Source organism: Mesoplodon densirostris, chromosome 3 (genome assembly GCF_025265405.1).
Source record: "Mesoplodon densirostris isolate mMesDen1 chromosome 3, mMesDen1 primary haplotype, whole genome shotgun sequence".
In the NCBI taxonomy this organism is placed as follows: domain Eukaryota; kingdom Metazoa; phylum Chordata; class Mammalia; order Artiodactyla; family Ziphiidae; genus Mesoplodon; species Mesoplodon densirostris.
Genome location: NC_082663.1, coordinates 143,005,226 through 143,024,571, shown reverse-complemented (window position 1 = coordinate 143,024,571; position 19,346 = coordinate 143,005,226). Strand labels below are relative to the sequence as shown.

Sequence of the window (19,346 nt, the reverse complement as noted above, 5' to 3'; positions counted from 1 at the left end):
CTGCTAAATAAGGTGGAATGAATATATATATATATGTGTGTATATATATATATATATATATATATATATATATATATATATATATAAAATGAATAAGGCATATCCAGTACTTGCCACAGGAAGCCAGTAGGAAAAAAAAAACCAAACTGGTATTTTTCAATGTCCTTTTCCTTACACGTAACTTACAAAATTGGGTAAAAATTAAACCTACTTGCATACTAGAAATAAACTTCAATTCATGGTTCCAATAGACTTCAAAATGGACACACAAAAATTTACTAAATGACTAAAAGAAAAAACTACCTATTAATTTTTTAGGAACTCTTGCTTAATGAGTACCTACAAAATTATCTCACTTCAATGTGTGCTTTGAAAACTAATTAGAAATCCATACTATAGAGAATCACTTTAAGAATCAGTCAATTACAAAGAAAATTTATAACATTTCTTTCATGTTGTGAATTTTCAGACAGCATACCCATAGTACTTACATGGAGATAATTTCTTTCCAGTGCAGTTTTCATATGACTTTGAAAATATTTGTTAAAATGGAAAAGTCTCCCTTATTTTTCAGTTACAAGGTTTCTATCACATGTACATTTTCACATGGTTTTGTAAGGATGTGGGGCAGGTGAAGGTTTTCCTACATAGTTTACATTCAATACAATTCTCTCCAGTGCAAGTTCTTTCGTGGCTTTCCAAGGAAATGGGACTGAGGGCTTTCCCACATTCCTTACATATATACTGTTTCTAGTGTGCACTCTCATGTGTCCTTGGAAACATGTGATATATGAAGGCTTTCCCACATTCCTTACATTCAGTTTGTCTAGTACAAGTTCTTTCATGTATCTGAATATAACAGAGAGTGCTGAAAGCTTTGCCATACTGTTTGCAAAAATAGGGTTTCTCTCCAGTGTGAGCTCCTTTATGTAACTGGAATGAACTGGGACAAATAAAGGCTTTCACACATTCCTTACATTCGTAGTGCTATTCTCCATTATGAGTTTTTTCATGGTTTTGAAAAGAACTGGGACAACTGAAGGCTTTACTACAAGTTTTACATTGATAGGGTTTCTCTCCAGTGTGAGTGTTTTTATGTGCTTGTAAAGAACTAGGACAATCAAAGCCTTTCCCACAATCCTTACATTTGCAAGGTCCATCACCAGTATGCGTTATCAAGTGTCTTTGAACATTTGAGGGATAAATAAAGGCCTTTCCACATTCCTTACATTCATAGGGTTTCTCTCCAGTATGAGTTCTTTTGTGTTTTCGAATGGAACTGAGATAAGTGAAGGCTTTACCACATTGCTTACATTCATAGGGCCTCTCCCCAGTATGACTTTTTTCATGTATTTGACGACAACATAGAAAACTGAAGGCCTTACCACATTCCTTACACTTATATGGCTTTTCTCCACTGTGAGTCCTTTCATGACAACGAAAGTAATTGGGACAATCAAAGACTTTCCCACAGTCTTTACATTTATAAGGTCCATCTCCAGTATGCTTCATCATGTGTCTTTGAAATTTGGCAAGAGAACTGAAGGCTTTCCCACATTCCTTACATACATAGGGTTTCTGTCCAGAATGAGTCCTCTCATGTTTTCGACAGGAATTTGGACAACTGAAAGCTTTACCACAATTTTTACATTTATAGGGCTTTTCTCCACTGTGTCTCCTTTCATGACTTCGAAAGGATCTGGAATAACTGAAGGCTTTACCACATTGCTTACATTCATAGGGTTTCTCTCCAGTATGAGTTCTCTCATGCTTTCGAAAGGAACTTGAACAACTAAAGGTTTTACCACATTTTTTACATTCATAGGGCTTTTCTCCCGTATGTGTCCTTTCATGTCTTCGAATGTAACTGGCACAACTGAAGGCTTTACCACACTGCTTGCATTCATATGGTTTCAATCCACTATGAGTTCTCTCATGTTTTATAAAGTAACTAGGACAATTGAAAGCTTTACCACATTGCTTACATTTATAAGGTTTCTCTCCAGTGTGCGTTATTTCATGAATTCGACAGTATCTGAGAGAACTGAGGGCTTTACCACAGTGCTTACATCTATAGGGTTTCTCTCCAGTATGAGTTCGTTCATGTTTTTGAAAGTTGTGGTGATATCTGAAGGCTTTTCCACATCTTTTACACTCATAGGGCTTCTCTCCAGTGTGAATCCTTTCATGCCTTCGAATAGACTGGCGAAGCTTGAAGGACTTCCCACATTTCTTACAATCATAGGGTTTCTCCCCAGTGTGAATCTTCTCATGAGTATGTCTGGATTGACGATGCTTGAAGGCTTTCCCACATTCCTTGCATTTATATGGCTTCTCCTCATATTCCTGATACTCACGTGGTTTGGGTGTAGTGCGAGATGTCATGTGCCTATTAAAGGATGAATCACGCATGAAGACTCGTCCACATACACTGAATTCACATAGTTTTATTCCAGTTTTCTTTTTCTGATTATGATTTGAAATTTGGCTAAATGTTTCCCCATACTGACTACCTTCTTTATTTTTACAGAGTCTCTCTACCATATGACTGCTGTAAAAAATAAGAAGCGTATTATTAATGAATTGTTTATTAATTATATTTAATAATAGTTATGACAATGAAAATTTTACCATTTTAAAGGAAAGTGCACATTTTCTGCACATTCTGATTGAAAGTGAATTTACTAAAGCTCTGCAAGATAATCAAAGCAATTATCAAAACAGTAATATTCATAAATGGTGATTCTGAATACTGATTCCAAGTGTACTATTTTTCAAACACTCAACATTTAAGACACATTTGAGAAAAAAGGTTTGATGCAAAAATTCTAAGATTCATTAATTTTAAGATTGGGCTGATTTGTTTTACTTCTTTGTTTTACAATGTCATGGCATAAACAATCTTGAGAAAGAAGAAAGAAGCTAGAGGAATCAGGCTCCCTGACTTCAGACTATACTACAAAGCCACAGTAATCAAAACAGTATGGTACTAGCACAAAAGCAGACCATAGATCAATGGAAAAGGATAGAAAGCCCAGAAATAAACTCATGCACTTATGGTCAATTAATCTATGACAAAAAAAGGCAAGAATATACAATAGAGAAAAGACAGTCTCTTTAACAAGTGGTGTTGGTAAAACTGGACAACCACATGTAAAAGAATGAAACTAGAACATTCTCTAACACCATATACAAAAATAAACTCAAAATGGATTAAAGACCTAAATGTAAGACTGGATACTGTAAAACTCCTAGAGGAAAACATAGGCAGAACACTCTTTGACATAAATCGCAGCAATATTTTTTTTGGATCTGTCTCCTAGAGTAATGGAAACAAAAGCAAAAATAAACAAATGGAACCTAATGAAATTTAAAAGCTTTTGCACAGCAAAGGAAACCATAAATAAAATGAAAAGATAGCCTACTGAATAGGAGAGAGTATCTGCAAACGATGCAACTGACAAGGGATTAATTTCCAAAATATACAAATAGCTCATACAGCTCAATATTAAAACACCAAAGGACCCAATCAAAAAATGGGCAGAAGACTGAAATAGACATTTCTCCAAAGAAGACACACAGATGGCCAACAGGCACGTGAAAAGATGCTCCACACCACTAATTATCAGAGAAATGCAAATCAAAACTACAAGGTATCACCTCACACTGGCCAGAATGGCCATCATTAAAAAGTCTAAAAACTATAAATGCTGGAGGGGGTGTGGAGAAAAGGGAACCCTCCTACACTGTTGGTAGGAATGTTAATTGGTGCAGCCACTCTGGAGAACAGTATGGAGGAGGTTCCATAAAAAAGTAAAAATAGAATTACCATATGATCCAGCAATCCCACTCCTGGGCATATATCTGGAAAAGACAAAAACTCTAATTCGAAAAGAAACATGCACCCAGTATTCATAGCAGCACTATTTACAACACCCAAGACATGGAAGTAACCTAAATGTCCATCACGGATGAATGGATAAAGAAAATGTGGTATCACTTACATGTGGAATCCAAAAAAATGATACAAATGAACTTATTTATAAAACAGAAATAGACTCACAGACATAGAAAACAAACTTATGGTTACCAAAGGGAAAAGAGTGGGGAGGGATAAATTGGAAATTTGGGATTAACAGATACACACTACTCTATATAAAACAGATAAACAACAAAGACTTGTTGTATAGCACAGGGAACTATATTCAATATCTTGGAATACCCTATAATGGAAAAGAATTGGAAAGAGAATGTATATATATATACATATATATATATATATATGTATATATATATATGTATAACTGAATCACTTTGCTATACACCTGAAACTAACACAACATTGTAAATCAACTGTACTTGAATAAAAAAAAAAAAATGTCATGGGGCTTCCCTGGTGGCGCAGTGGTTGAGAGTCCGCCTGCCAATGCAGGGGACACAGGTTCGTGCCCTGGTCCGGGAAGATCCCACATGCCGCGGAGCGGCTGGGCCCGTGAGCCATGGCCGCTGAGCCTGCGCGTCCGGAGCCTGTGCTCCGCAACGGGAGAGGCCACAACAGTGAGAGGCCCGCGTACCACAAAAACAAACAAACAAAAAAGGAAATGTGAGCTCCTATCAACAAAAAAAAATGTCATGGCATACTAACATTCTGTCACAGGACATTGTTTTCTCATATGAGTATACCTCACCTTAGATTTGTCCCATGATTTGCATACTGATCTTCAGTATCAGGGTCTTCCCATTTTTCTCCTAAAATGCAGACCAACAACAACAAAAAATCATTGTAAGTTATAAAATATCAGAGAAAAGTTGTTACATGACAGGTCCATGATGAACTATGCTCAGGCCTGGTTTATTTACTAATGTAGTCCCTTTCCACATTTCACCTCTTGAAAGTGTTGATGAGCAAGCAACACTGGTTCTCTAATTGACTAAGTAAGAATGTCATCATCCCTACCTATTGAGGTCAAGTTCTTAAAGGTTTCCTGCATCACATCTCTGTAGAGTTTCTTCTGGGATAGATCCAGCAGAGCCCACTCCTCTGTGGTGAACTTCACACTCACATCCTCAAAGGTCACTGAATCCTAAAACATCCCAAAGACGTATGTGAGAGAATGGACAGAATGAAGAGCACCAGCAATCTATACTCAATTCATAGGAGGTTCACATACGACTCTGTGGTCTCCAAACATTTGTTCTATAACTTTGTCATTAGAACTCTCACTCTATGGTGACACTCCCTCATGAATTCAAGAGCATCATGAACACAAGGAATTTACTGTTACATTTGTATTGTGATCACTTCAAGTCTTTATTCCTCTCTGTCAAGACATAGAGCACCTTGGAGAAATAAGAGAAACTTGCTATACAGATGAAAGAAATAATCCATTTTAAGCACACCAGTTCATTCTGATAAAAACTTTCTCATTCCCTCTTTAGTACCCACCATATCGTGCAGCACTATACAAGCACAGGTTCACATGTGCATGAGGTTTTAACAAATAACAACACGGTGAAGAACTGGAAGATTTTCTTTCTATTCTCATCATCAGACATGAGGCCAAAAGTCCTGTGGAAATCCAACCTGTAACAAGATCCAGCTAGTCATATTGTCCTGAAGTACTCCAGGCTAATAGAAGTAGTCAGATCCAGGTGGGTGAATGAAAATATTCTTGTGGAGGAGTATAAATTAAAATTTATATAATATTTATCACATACTCAGTTTTGCTTTCCTTTCTCTATCTCATTTCATGGGGCTAGGAAGTTATTCAGAGTCAGAGCCGAGGCATGAGGAGGAAAACAGGACAACTCACACCTCCACAAAATCCCTATATTCATGTGCCTCGGGATGGCTTCTGAACAATTTTTAGAACACCATACTGAGATGATAAGATCACAGAAGACCTCTTTTCGGCAGAATCATACAACTATAATCTGGGCCTTGATGACCTTGAGGAACAGGTTAAGACAAAGTTTGCAAGGGCTTCATTAAAATCTTCAATGGTTTCATGGTGAATTTGCACAAATTATAAAAATACATAAAGAGTTCAACAGTGCTTTCTCAAAAAAACAAAAAAACAAAAAAAACAAAAAACGCTTTTCTCTTATATCAGCAAGTGATACCTGACCAGCCACTCTAGAGGCTGTCTGTCCTCCCACCTTCTCTCATTTCTGAGCTCCCAGGTGGGGCACAGCAGCATGACAGTCCATCCTAGGTATAGGAATTCCCCAGTGGCATAATTTCCTAAATGCTGGTCCCTGAAAGAGACCAATTACCCATTGATGTCCATGTGAAGGGAACAGAAAAAAGGCTCCCATCCATCAATTCTGATGCTAGAAATAGCTTGTTTGGTAGAGCAACATCAACGAAGGAACACCTCTCTTGTTGTGGGTCCAGGGAGTAAGAGGAGCCGCCTAGGGCAGCCCTAATTACTCTTTCTTCACTGGAACAACAGCACTTGCTCATAACAAAGTCCAACCACCTAGTGTGCAAAAGACAGTGAACATTAGCAGGCCCAAGACTGCTTAGCCTTAGAAATGCTTGCTCACAAATTTCATCTTTCACTGGTATCTGGGATCTGTGATTTTGGGAGTAAGCCGACCAACCTTACAGATAAAAGTGCCTCAGTGAGCCTAAAGTGTATATGGTAAACTCCTATTTTCCTTTGGAGAGTGGTAATTTTGTGTCATGTTCAGCAGAAGGTGCCTACCTGATCAGTACCCACCTCCCTAAACAACTATGGGCACTGAGTCTCTAATCTGTTACTTGGAGAACTGAGCCCATCCTACGTGGTAACACCAAGAGACAACATTTGAGAGCTTGCTTCTGGTTTCCTCCACACCAAATTTAATTCAATACTAAACAAGACTAATACAAAATATTTAATGATCCTCATGTAAAAAATTTTTTTTAATTATTGGGTAATGTCAAAGTAGACTGAAATAAGTAAAATGATGGCATTTGTTCTTAGAAAGAATTCAGCATCGCCCAGATGTCATGTCTCCCAAATGATACATTTATTAAATTTCACAAATACCTAAAACAGTTTTTAGGACTTGATAAAAACTACTCCTCCAAACCTAATACAAAGAAGGAAGGTCCAAAAATGGACAAAGTCTTCTATGGAAAAACATGGCAGTCTACCTAACACACCTCTATGGTAATTCAGACGATACAAGTATTAGCAGAAAGAAAAACAAACAGAACAAAGGAAAGGAAAAGTGTCTTCCATAGACCAGCATTTAATATGGAAAGTTGTTCAAGGACAGAACAGGAGAGTAGTGGCAAATATCATGAACATGTGACTACATAAGGGACAAACTATTATCCAGTTGGAAAAATGCAGCGTATTTCCCTCCATTCCATAGACAATAGCCTCCTCATTGTGGATTTAAATGTGAAAGATAAAACTAGGCCACTTTTAGAAGTCACAGGTAAATGTTTTATTGATAGAAGAATAGAAAGAGTATCTCATATAAGCAAAAGAATGATCTATACAGCCAGAGACAAACTCAAATATATTAAAATTAGGGTAGTTAAAAGATACATAAAAAGGAAAATATCTGCAATGTACACAGGTATAAAAATAGAAAAGGGCTACTTTGTAGAGTTAAAATGAACAGAGACAATTTTAAAATGGAAGAAGAAGCAAAACATATTTAACAGATATGTAAAGGATAATATATGAAAAAATGTCCATCACCTTGGCTACTGGGTAATAGGACACTAATATGTCCAGTAAATCCCATTTCACAGTGGTTAGAACAAAACTTAGTCAATTTAATAATCCCAAGTTTTGGGACTTCCCTGGTGGTGCAGTGGTTAAGAATCTGCCTGCCAGTGAAGGGGAACAGGTTCAATCCCTGGTCTGGGAAGATCCCACATGCCACGGAGCAACTAAGCCTGTGCGCCACAACTACTGAGCCTGCATGCCACAACTACTGAAGCCTGCATGCCCTAGAGCCCTGCTCCACAACAAGAGAAGCCACTGCAATGAGAAGCCTGCGCACTGCAATGAAGAGTAGCCCCCACTTGCCACAACTAGAGAAAGCCCGCGCGCAGCAACAAAGACCCAAAGCAGCCAAAAAAAAAGAAGAAGAGAAAGAAAAAGAAAATCCCAAGTGTTGAAGACCATTGGGGAAAAAAATCATTAAATTATGCACAAATGGAGGAACGGCCAAGTGATATACTCCATTGCTATTTCCTGTGAATATGAACTTGATCACTATTTACAGCCCAGCAATTTCCAACAATGTCCACAGAATTTATTGCATAGTTGCACTTGGAGAGATATACAAGGGGACATACACTAATATCAACAGATCTGAAGGTTTTATCAATAAAACAGTAAAGCAAAGAGTACTGCAAAAAGTGCAGCATGTTACCTATTCTATAACTGTTATGGTCTCCTGCACAGACAAGATGAAGCCTCGCCTGAGATTTAGTTCAGATGTCTGCACTGATGATTAACATATACACACCTAAAGAGCATGAAAGGGGTTTCTTACTTCTATAATGGAAGTGTTTGGGAAAAGGAAAGGAAGCCTCTGAAGATGGTGAAAAATGCCTTGAGACATCAAGGAAAGAAGGAAAGGAGCCTGGCCTGGGTTTTTTATTGAGCTTAGGGGATGGGCTAGGGTGAGAATTCAAGTACACGAGCAAGGCCTTCTGTGGATTCAATCACTTGCCAGAACCAAAGGAAGGGACACTGAGGCTTTCTTATCACCATGTACAGATGTGGGCACAAGTAGATGAAAGAAAGAGGAAGTAAGGTTTAAAGTTGTTAGCACTCAAACATCAAAAAAAGGAGTCAGAGACTTCTTATCTATGGTCTGGTATCTAAGGAGCTTAGAAGTCAGCTTCTGGTGCCTTCTAGTCCTCAGAAGAAAAAAAGCCAAGAAACTTAAAAACAACAACTCTTCCACCAGAGAACTGAGGTCACAGGGTAAACTGCTGTCTCCAAATTAGAAATAGAAACAAACAAGTACACCCAGACACCTGAAACTAAAACAATATTGTAAATCAACTGTACTCCAATAAAAATTTTTAAATAAAATTGGAACAATACAGAGAAGGTCAGCAGGATGACATGCAAATTAATGAAGTGTTCCATATTTTTATAAAAATACTGAATCACTATGCTGTATACCTGAAACTAATATAATACTGTAAATCAACTGTAAAAATAAACAAAACAAAACAAAAAAAATACCCAGAATAGTCTCTTCTTTTTAACAAGGCCTGTCCTGAAAACAATCTATTTCGCAAGCATGCAACTAACTGGGAATTTGCTACAGCCTAACTGACCTGTAGGTGTAGGGAAATAGCCAACGTGAGTCTCTTTTAGCATTTTCTGCTCTCAAAGGTGGGGGCACCTCTGAGGATAACAGTGTTTTTTTCCCCTCCTAACAACAAATATGTGGTGTCCCAATGCCACTTCTCCAACTCTCCGTCACCAAATAGATGTCCAACAGTTCAATTCAATTCTAACACTAACTCACATATGTTACACTCTATAGATTTAAGCGCTCAGTACTAGACAACGTCTCTACTTCAGATGCCAGACACAAATGGCATACCTTGGTTACCAACATTTCTACTCAGGCGTCTACAACTCATAGATTTCCTTGACACACCATCGGGTTTCGTAATTTACTTAAAACAAAAGACACTCTATCACCCTTATTACTCAAGTCATTCCAAGGACTTCAAAAGGTTTTTGCTAGGAACGCGGGACAAAGACCAAACATCTTTCTCATTGTATCACAGAAAGTCAAACCCAGAGATACAGGATCACTAAAAGATTGAGATCAAATCAGTGTTCTAGAGAATGCTTCCCCTCTGCCCACATCTACTTCTACATCAACTGGCCTCTTGTTTAATATAAATGGACTATACAGAAAGACCTAGATGCTTTCCGGTAACATCAAGAAGGTAAGGATGTCCCCTCTCACCATTCCTTTATCAATCTTATACTGGAATTTTTAGCTAATGCAATCAGACAGGAAAAGTAAATAAAAAGGATAAAAAATGAGAAGAAATAAAACTGCCTTGGCTGGCATATGACAAGACTGTCTTTGGAGAAAACCTCAAAGAATTCCAAGAGCAAAAAAAAAAAAAAAAAAAAAGACCTTGAACTACTAAGAGAGTAGAGGAAGGTTGAAGATTAAAATGTTAACATGCACAAGTCAAGTGCTTTCCTACAGATCCACACATAATAGTGAACTCAACTTTGACGAAGGACCAAAGGCAATTAAATACAAAAAATTTAGTCTTTTCAACAAATAATGCTGGAAAAATTGGATATCCACATGCAGAATGAAGAAATGAATCTAGACAGAGATTTAAAACCTTTCATAAAAATTAACCCAAAATGGATCACAGTACTTAGTGTAAAATGTAGAACTACAACACTCCAAAAAGATAACATATGAGAAAATCTAGGTGACCTTGGTTTTGGTGATTAATTTTTAGATACAAAAGCAAATGCAAGATCCAAAAGATAAAAATAACTTTGACTCCATTAAAATGAAAAACTCCTGCTCAGTGAAACACAGTGTTAAGAGAATGAAAACACAAGCCACAGACTGGCAGAAATCCTTGGAAATCATCTGTATGATAAAGCACTGGTATCCAAAACATCCAAAGGACTCTTAAAACTGAACAAAAAGAAGACAACCTAATTAAAAATGAGCAAAAGATCTGAACACATTTTATTGACGATATACAGATGGTAAATAAGCACGTGAAAAAATTCTTATTACCAGGAAACTGAAAATAAAAGAATGAGATATCACCCGACACTTCCTACAATGCCTAAAATTACAAAACTTCAGAACACCAAATAATGGCAAAGATGAAGAGCTGGTGGTAATGGAAAATGGAAATCTGGTGGATTTTTGATGTGGATCTTGAGAAGCCATTAGTGGAAAACTAAACCTCTCAGAAAATAGAAATTAAACAGCTGGTGGTGCTTTTGAGGATAAGCTTGATTGGAAGATCAAAGAATGTGGAAATATTTAAAGGAGCAAAAAGTCTGAAATTATTTTAAATATATTGGAAAAAAACACTCTTCTGTTTTCAACACCAAAGGCTGTCCTTTGATGAGATCAATTTAATAAAAGTGATAAGTATCTAGTCAACATAACTGAGAAAAGAGGGAAGACAGAAATTACTCATATCAGAAATGAAAGAAGGGGAAAATGAACATGAAAAAGGACCTGACACCATCCAATATCCATTTATGATGACAAACTAATAATAGAGGGGAACTCTCTCTTTTTGAGAAAGAACATTTACATGACACCTGTAGCTAACATCATACTTAGTGGTGGGAAACTAGATGCTTTACTGGTAAGACAGGAATGGAACAGAGCAAGGAGATTCCTCTCACCACTCCTATTCAACACTGTACTACAAACACACACACACACACACACACACACACACACACAAATAAAAACAAAACACATTGTACTAGAAGCCCTAGTCAATGCAGTAAGAAAAGGAAATAAAAGATATACAGATTGGGAAGCAAGAAATAAAACTGTCTTTGTTCTATATGACATGATTGTCTACGTAAAATATCTGAAAGAATCTACAACAGAGATTACTCTTGGAATTAATAAGAGCAGAGCAAGGTTGAAGGATACCAAAGGAATAAGGTATCAAGCCATGAAAACACATGGAGGAACCCAAAAGGGACTTCCCTGGTGGTCCAGTGGTTAAGACTCCGTGCTCCCAATGCAGGGGACATGGGTTCGATCCCTGGTCGGGGAAGTATGATTCCCCATGCCGTGCGGCCGAATAAAAAAAAAAAAAAAAGTATACTGCTAAGTGAAAGAAGCTAATCTCACAAAGCTACACACTGTATGATTCCAAGTATGTGACAATCTGGAAAAGACAAAACTATGAGCCAAGAAAAAAATCTCTGATTGTGAAGGATTTGAGAGTTCAAGGGAAGAATGAATGAATAGGTTGGGCATATAGGATTTTTAGGGAAATGAAACTATGCTATAGGATACAGAAATGAAATGAAGGATGTATGTCATTAAACATTTGCCAGGATTTATAGATCTTTTAACACAAGGAGTCAATGCTACTGTAAACTGTATACTTTAATGTATCAACATTCACTGAACAATTTTAACAAATGTTCCACACACAAGATTTAAAAATAGTGTAAACTGTGTGGATGCAGACTGGTTATGTGGGAACTCCCTGTACTCTCTATTTTTCTTTTTCTGTAAGCCTAAAATTGCTCTAAAAGAAAACTGAAGTGAATTAGAAAAAAAAAAAAGTTGAAGACAGACTCATTGCAATTCACCCGATGACTGATGACCAAAACGGGACACTTTTCATACAACTTTTTTGAACTTATTTCAATAAGCCAGTATGGTGCTCCATGAGCCTGAGACCTGTTAACGGAAGTGAAACTTCAACTGAATGTCATGTTGGAGAGCAGCACTGTATTTTCTGAGAAGTGCCACGGTTACTACCAGTCATGTCTGGGACTCCAACATGGATAAGAGTGTCCTGGTGAGTCCCTATATTGTGGACCTAGTATATGTACAGATGAGAATAACCCTGAATTCTATTTTGGGTATCTCTAAATCAAGAGATCCCAACATTTCTTTTAATACAAAGGGGCAATTCTTAGACATCGTCCAAAAGGCTGTGAATACATGTAGATGGGGCCAATGTTTGGCCAGTATCAAGATGACTCTCTGATGTTTGGTTAGCCGTGTGGTTTGGTCATTTATCAGGGATATTACAAGAGATGAAGAGCAGCAACTCTCACTGAGCTCATCATGCACGAATGCATATTGTCATCCTTAATGTCTATGCACACCCCAGAGCTATGCATTCAGTTAATCCCAAGAAACTCCCAAGGGAAGTCTCCATCTGGGGGAGTAGTGACCTCTTCCAAGACCACAGCATCCTTTAATGTACTGAAGAGAGAACAGGCCACCCTCCTGCAGGAGGCATAAACCAGGACAGGTTTCGCTCCATCATTGCACGCGGTGGTGCTGCTAGGCATCCCAACCCGATGGGGTGCTAGTTCTAGGGTCAAAAGCACAATGGGCAGCTCAGCAGAGGGTCACAAGCTCAGTGCTTATGAGACCCTTTATTTTCTTTTTTTTTTTCTTTTTGGCTGTGTTGGGTCCTCGTTGCTGTGCACAGGCTTTCTCTGGTTGCGGCAAGCGGGGACTACTCTTCGTTGTGGTGCGTGGGCTTCTCATTGCGCTGGCTTCTCTTGTTGGGAGCACGGGCTCTAGGTGCACGGGCTTCAGTAGTTGTGGTGCCCAGGCTCTAGAGCACAGTCTCAGTAATTGTGGCACACAGGCTTAGTTACTCTGCGGCATGTGGGATCTTCCCAGGCCAGGGCTCGAACCCGTATCCCTTGCGTTGGCAGGCGGATTCTTAACCATTGCACCACCAGGGAAGCTCTGAGACCCTTTATTTTCAAGAGAGCTCGGTGTGTGACAGTCACTGCAGCTCTAATGGCAAAAGTGTGAGGCACAGGGCAGTTTCTTCCATCAGAAGCCTATGGACAATTTAAGGCCATCGTGGGAACTCCAGGAGGTATGAAAGGTCACTAAAAACTCTACAGTGAAGGAGGCTAAGAGGACTCTAACATGAGTTATTGTTATGTGTGGCTGTTGTACGGCAATTTAAACACAGTCGTGGTAGGGGTGACCTCAAGGTGGGCAAATTTCCAAGGAATAGCAAATATGGGCTCAAGTAAAATTAGTAAACAAGGAAAACATTGCCTCCCAACACCAAAAGGACCCAGCAGATCTTGTGGGGGAGCAGCCATCTGATTATCAAAGAATTTTCAGGAACTTGACCAAGGCATGAGGGTCTTATCTTATGCGTGGGTCAATGGCCCATCCACTTCATATGAGCTCCCATTCCAATACTAGTTCTGAATGAGCGTGAAACGAATATCCTCAGAGGAGGACGTTGTTAGTGTGATGTCATACCTGTGTTCCTGGAGCAAAGTGCATGCAGTGCAGATCCTACCTGCAGAGACTGTGAAATGGCAAGGCTGCTGAGGTTCCCTGAGGATAACCAGGTGAAGATGTATCATGTCTCTTCCTCCGTGACATATAATTTAAGTAACCCAAACTTAAATCAGTTAAAGCTAATTCCTTTGCTGTGTCACAGTGAGGTTATGGTGTCGCCCCTAATAACTCAGAGGGTCAGGATCTTTGTTGCAGTAGAGGGAGAAGCAGCTGCAGCAGAGGTGCTGCTGATGAGCCCTCTGGTATTTGGAGAGTATACTCAGTCCACCAACTACTGGCTCCCTTCCCTCTCTTCTCTTTCTTTCTCTTTGAAATAACTGCCCTTTAAGAAGTAACCCCTAGGCTCACCTCATTCACGGGGTATAATCGTATTCATAACACCCTAATGTAACAGGGGCTATCTGCTCTCTTGCCTTGTTACAAAAGTCCTTTTACACACACACATACACACACGTGCGCGCGCGTGCGCGCGCACGTGTGTGTATATATATTTTTCCCCCCTTTGCCGAGCCACTCAGCTTCCAGTATCTTAGCTTCCCGACCAGGGACTGAACCTGGGTCACAGCAGTGAAAGCACCGAGTCCTAACCACTGGACCACCAGAGAATTCCCAGGCCTTCTATATTTTATTAACTGACCTGATTAAGCTGTACTAACTTCACAGAATGCACTAAAGTATTTTACTTTGTCCTCCTAACCTCCATCCCCCACAGCATGATAATCATTAACCAAACCCTAATTCCTAAAAATAACAGCGCTTTTGACTAGTTGTTTTCCAGGGCTAGATGGTATCTACAGATAAGGGTGACTTAGGAGCTGGGACCTCCTGCCTCCTGGGAAAATGCCACAAGAAGATGAAAAACCGCCATCTCACTTCTCCTCCTAGCATAAAAAAAACCCTAAATTCTTTTCTGAATTAAGATGGTTCTTTAGGAAGTTAGTCCACCTTCTCAGTTTGCTGACTTTCAGAATAAAGTCGCTACTCTTGCCCCAACACCTCACCTCTCATTTTATTGGCCTGTCATGCAGCTGTAAGCAGGTAAGTTAGGGGAACCTCAGTGAAAGAGAACCCTGGCTTTCTTGACATAAGAGAAGCCATTTCTGGCCTAAGCCATTTTGTGATCTAAGCCTGGCCACAATGCTTGCCCTTGAACAGGTCTCAGTAATCAATGAACTTAAGGAACAAAGGAATGAAAGAACAGATAAAAAGTAGTCAAACAATAGTGCAGTAATACAGCAGAGTCCTAGTTCCTCCTCAAGGGATATAGATATATATACAAAATAATATATCTTTGACTTCTGCAGGAACTAAGGCCCCCACCCAGGTGGAGGATGGAATGATGATGTTGAGCCTCCTGACTTCATAAACCAAAGCTTGAACTCTGTCAACCTTTGCCCCAATTTTACGCTGAATTCTCCTCTGCTAAATCCCCTTCATGAACATGCATGTACCCTTAGCTTAAAACTTCCCCAATTTGTTGTTCAGGGTGACAATGCTTTGGGAAAGATCCCCAGTGTTCTCCTTACTTGCTGCAAGTAATAATAAATCCTTCCTTCTCCCGATCTTTGGCTTGGTTGTGTCTATTGGCTCAACACCCACCAAGAGGTGAACCCAGTTTTTGGGTAACACCGTGAGCAGTATGAGCTTGAACTTGGTAACACTAAGACCCCTCCTAAAGTTTGGGAGACACCAGCCTCAGACACATCTTCACTCCAAACACATAGATGGGTTACACTCAAGACATCCAACCAGAAACACTATAAGGAGGGCCCCATTCCCATACTCCTGCTTCCAAAGGACAAAGAATTATAGAAACTGCCAATTCAGAATCCTCTGTATATAGAACCCAGGGTTGCTGGGATCAACAGTGCCCCACAGGGCAGCACAGCGCACAGGAGGAGACCCCAACAAACAGCAGCTCATGGATCAGAAGCTTCCAGGCTTTCTTATCAGCCTGTCCAGGTAAGAAGCGCTAGGGGAAAAGGGAGGGGTGAGGCTTAAGTTTTCAGTAGTCAAACATCAAATATGTGGATCCCCACCACCCCACCCAAGAACAAACAGAAGAAAAATGTGCATTCACAATGACTTGGTTTTATATAAAGAAACACTAGCAGGATGATGGAAGTAATCAAAACTGGTTCTTTGCACAGAAGTGGAGTGGGATATGTGGGCAGGGAGTTGTCTTAAGTTAGTTTCCTACCTTAGGGATTTTTTTAACCTTCCCATGAATTATTTATTGAAAAGAAGGAGAAAAAATTTTATATGCCATATTTTGCTATGCTTAATAATTATTTTATATTAACTTTTACATTTAAAAATTAATTTAATTTTAACTTTTCTACATAGGAAACCACACCAAGACTTAATCCTTTAAACAGTAAGGTGTATAAGACTGCAGACTGTAAATAATTTACATATCCCTTTCTAATGAAAAGGACTAGGGCCTTACAGTTTGTCCTTCCACTATATTTCACACTGGTGATGTTTTCAGGAATGAATGGCATACTCTAATACACTAGGACTTGCAAAGTAAGAGCTGAAGTAAACTAAGAATTTCAAATATTTACAGAGGCTTTGAGGACTTTCCTCGTATCGGTGAAAACAGAAATTCAATTGTTTTTTTTCCTCACATCCATTAAAATAGGAATTCATTTACCTTAGGAATAGTATAATAGCCTTTTAAATGTCAAATTTCTCTAGGGACAGGCACATACATTGACCTAAAAATGGAAAAAGCACCTGAGAACTTAAATATGCCCATCTCACATCTTGAGGTTCTCTTGCCTAAATGGAATAAAAATCCTATTTGGTTCCACAATTTTCTTGCCTTACATCATACCTCTCGATCAACTTACATTTTAAAATCCCAAGTGCTGGTGCAAACTAGAGTTAAAGGGCTGCAATATTTAGGATAAAAGAATCCAAATACTGAAATAAAAACAGATAAGCAGGCTGCTTCCCTCAAATTCAGAAGAAAACCCCATTTTCAGAAAGTTGAACATATTCCAGACTTGGTGTCTAAACACTCCAGGTTGAGATGGAACCTCTAGAGTGGGTCAGTCCCTGGTGAAGGAGGGTAGGGACAGGTGAGCAGCCACACGAATGATCTCTGGGAGCTCTACACGTCCTCCCCTCTCCTGTAAGCATGGAAGCACTCCCTCCCCCAGGCTTTTCTTGTCACAAGTCAGGAAACTCTCAGCCTGATTCAGTTTAAGGCTCTGACCCAAAGGAACTCCCCAATTCATAAACCTTTTGTCCATGAGACAGAACACCTGATCTTCACAGACTCTCAGTGTGTGCAAATTACACTAATTGCATGTACACCGTGGATGCAAAACTCAAACACTCTGTCTAAAAGTGTCTAGGCCTACGGAACTACAACTACAACCTAAAAAAGGCATCATCCCCACCCCCACGTGCAGGTGCACCGCCAGCTTTCCAAAGCCCTGCATCTTCTCTCACTATAAAGTTTCCTTCTGTGGTGGATGCAAACACGGAGGACACCTGCAAGGGTAAGGCTTCCCAGGAAGAACCAACTAGGTTTCGCAGTACTTCCCTTTCCAACCTCAAGGGGGCCTTAGTGAAGCTCACTGACCACAGGCCTCTATCCTCCTTGGACTTGCTTTGGATCCCTGAGATTTTAAATGACACAAAGCCAGTTTTTGAACAATACAGCAGAATAACTTAAATCCAATGTTCATGTGGGAAGGAGGAAAGAAAATGGTAAGGCACTTTAGTAGTTCAAGCAGAAAACCCCAAATATCTATTCCATCCAGAATAAAAGATGTCAGTTAATTATTATTTCCATGGCAAGAAATTCATTTGTAAATAATTAACTATACTTGAACACTTTTGGTCTAAGCCCTGCAATTTCATTTGAAAATATCCAAAAGTAAACACAGACCTCAGAAACTTACTACACACGTTCAGGGAAAGAAAGAGTGGAACCAAAATTCTTAACAAATGTAATGTAATACAAGAATATTTTATCTTCCCTCAGTCACCTCTTTCTTGCTTGTTTGGAACTATTTTATACTGTCCTTATAGCTCTATTGACTAAATACGTTTTTCCTTTATTGAAAAATGCAGACCAAGTCAGTAAATCTCTTTAAAGTTACAAACCCAGGGAGAGGCAGTGCTGACAGTTTCCACAAAAATAAACTCCACCCAAAGGACTTCCCATAGGATGTATGTGTCCTGTAAGGATTCTGGCGGAGAGGCACAAGGTTTCATACAACGTACATGATTCCGTGTGGTTATTCGTCTTTCTTCTCATGTAAAACATCCACAGATAAAAAAAATAAATAAATCTTTAAGGGCCATCCATGGCTCTGTGGGAAAAGGATAAACAGTTAAAGTATTGGGTCGCTCTGAAATGCACCACAGAGGACAAATAGTTGATAGTGATGCTGTGAATCGGAAAAGTGAAGCTGGCTTTGGGAATGAGAGATTTATTGCCAGAGCTAGGCTGGGGAAACAAGAGCTGTGAATTTGAAACACTGCTCTAAAAACCACAACACTCGTAAAACTCAGAAGAAAACGAGTCCCGCTGACGTGAAACGAGAGACTGTGGACTCCAAAGAGCACAGCTCCTCCCACGCACGATCCCCGGAGACCCAGTCACGACTGTTCCCTGATGACTCTCCCTGTGGTCACCGCACAGTCTCGGGGAGACGACAGACTGCGGGCGCAGAGCTGCCCAGAGAGGCTCTGGGGTCAGGGCCCAAGTCGCCGCGCACAGTGACGGGACAGGACGCCCGGGGTTTCAGCTGCCGGCCCCGCCCCCATGCTGCCAGACCGAGGGGACTGAGGTCCGAGCGGAGACACACGCAGCTCGGGTCCGCATACCCCACAGTTGACCGCGGTCAGACCCGGGTCCTGCCAGGGCCGGTTCCGATCAGACCCTCCACCGCGTCTCCACATCGCTGGGCAGCGCACTTACCATTTCTAGGTTTCCCTGAGTCCCTCCTATGACTCCCACGACCGCAGCAAAGCACAGCGTGAGGGACACTGCGGCAAAGCCACAGAGACGATTAGGGGCGAGTAGGGATGTTTGCGCCAATGCAGTGCGTGTCCCCACCCACTTTCCCCAACGGGGTTCTTGATTGGACAGTTTGAGAGGCCTCGCCCCCCACGCTTGAGTGACAGCAGGGCAGGAAGATGCAGGTCTGCGGAACCAGATTCTGCGGGTGGGCGGCGACCTGATCCGGCAAAGGATGTTTGCATTTAAACGGAACTTCTTTCCGGCTTGGGGCGGCCTGTGTTGTTTTCGCCCAGTTCTTTATGAACGCGGAGGTACAGGGAAATGCTGACTGAAT

At 40.1% G+C, this 19,346-nt stretch overlaps 1 protein-coding gene and 1 pseudogene across 1 annotated transcript; one reads left to right on the top strand and one right to left on the bottom strand.

Moving 5' to 3' along the window:
* Positions 1-428: 428 nt before the first annotated feature.
* LOC132486583 (zinc finger protein 14-like) lies at positions 429-19,046 on the bottom strand. Its single transcript, XM_060093979.1, has 4 exons — positions 18,971-19,046; positions 4,958-5,084; positions 4,689-4,749; positions 429-2,551 (listed from the first exon to the last, which is right to left on the bottom strand). Exons 1-4 carry the CDS (start codon positions 18,971-18,973, stop codon positions 988-990), a joined length of 1,755 nt encoding a protein of 584 aa, XP_059949962.1. The 5' UTR covers positions 18,974-19,046; the 3' UTR covers positions 429-987.
* Positions 9,026-9,119, top strand: LOC132487272 (U6 spliceosomal RNA; annotated as a pseudogene).
* Positions 19,047-19,346: the final 300 nt, after the last annotated feature.

Coding starts and splice junctions, on each gene's coding strand:
- LOC132486583 (XM_060093979.1), bottom strand. Junction 4,750..4,957: donor TAAGAACTTGACCTCAATAG/GTAGGGATGATG, acceptor TCTGCATTTTAG/GAGAAAAATGGGAAGACCCT. Junction 2,552..4,688: donor AATCATGGGACAAATCTAAG/GTGAGGTATACT, acceptor TATTTTTTACAG/CAGTCATATGGTAGAGAGAC.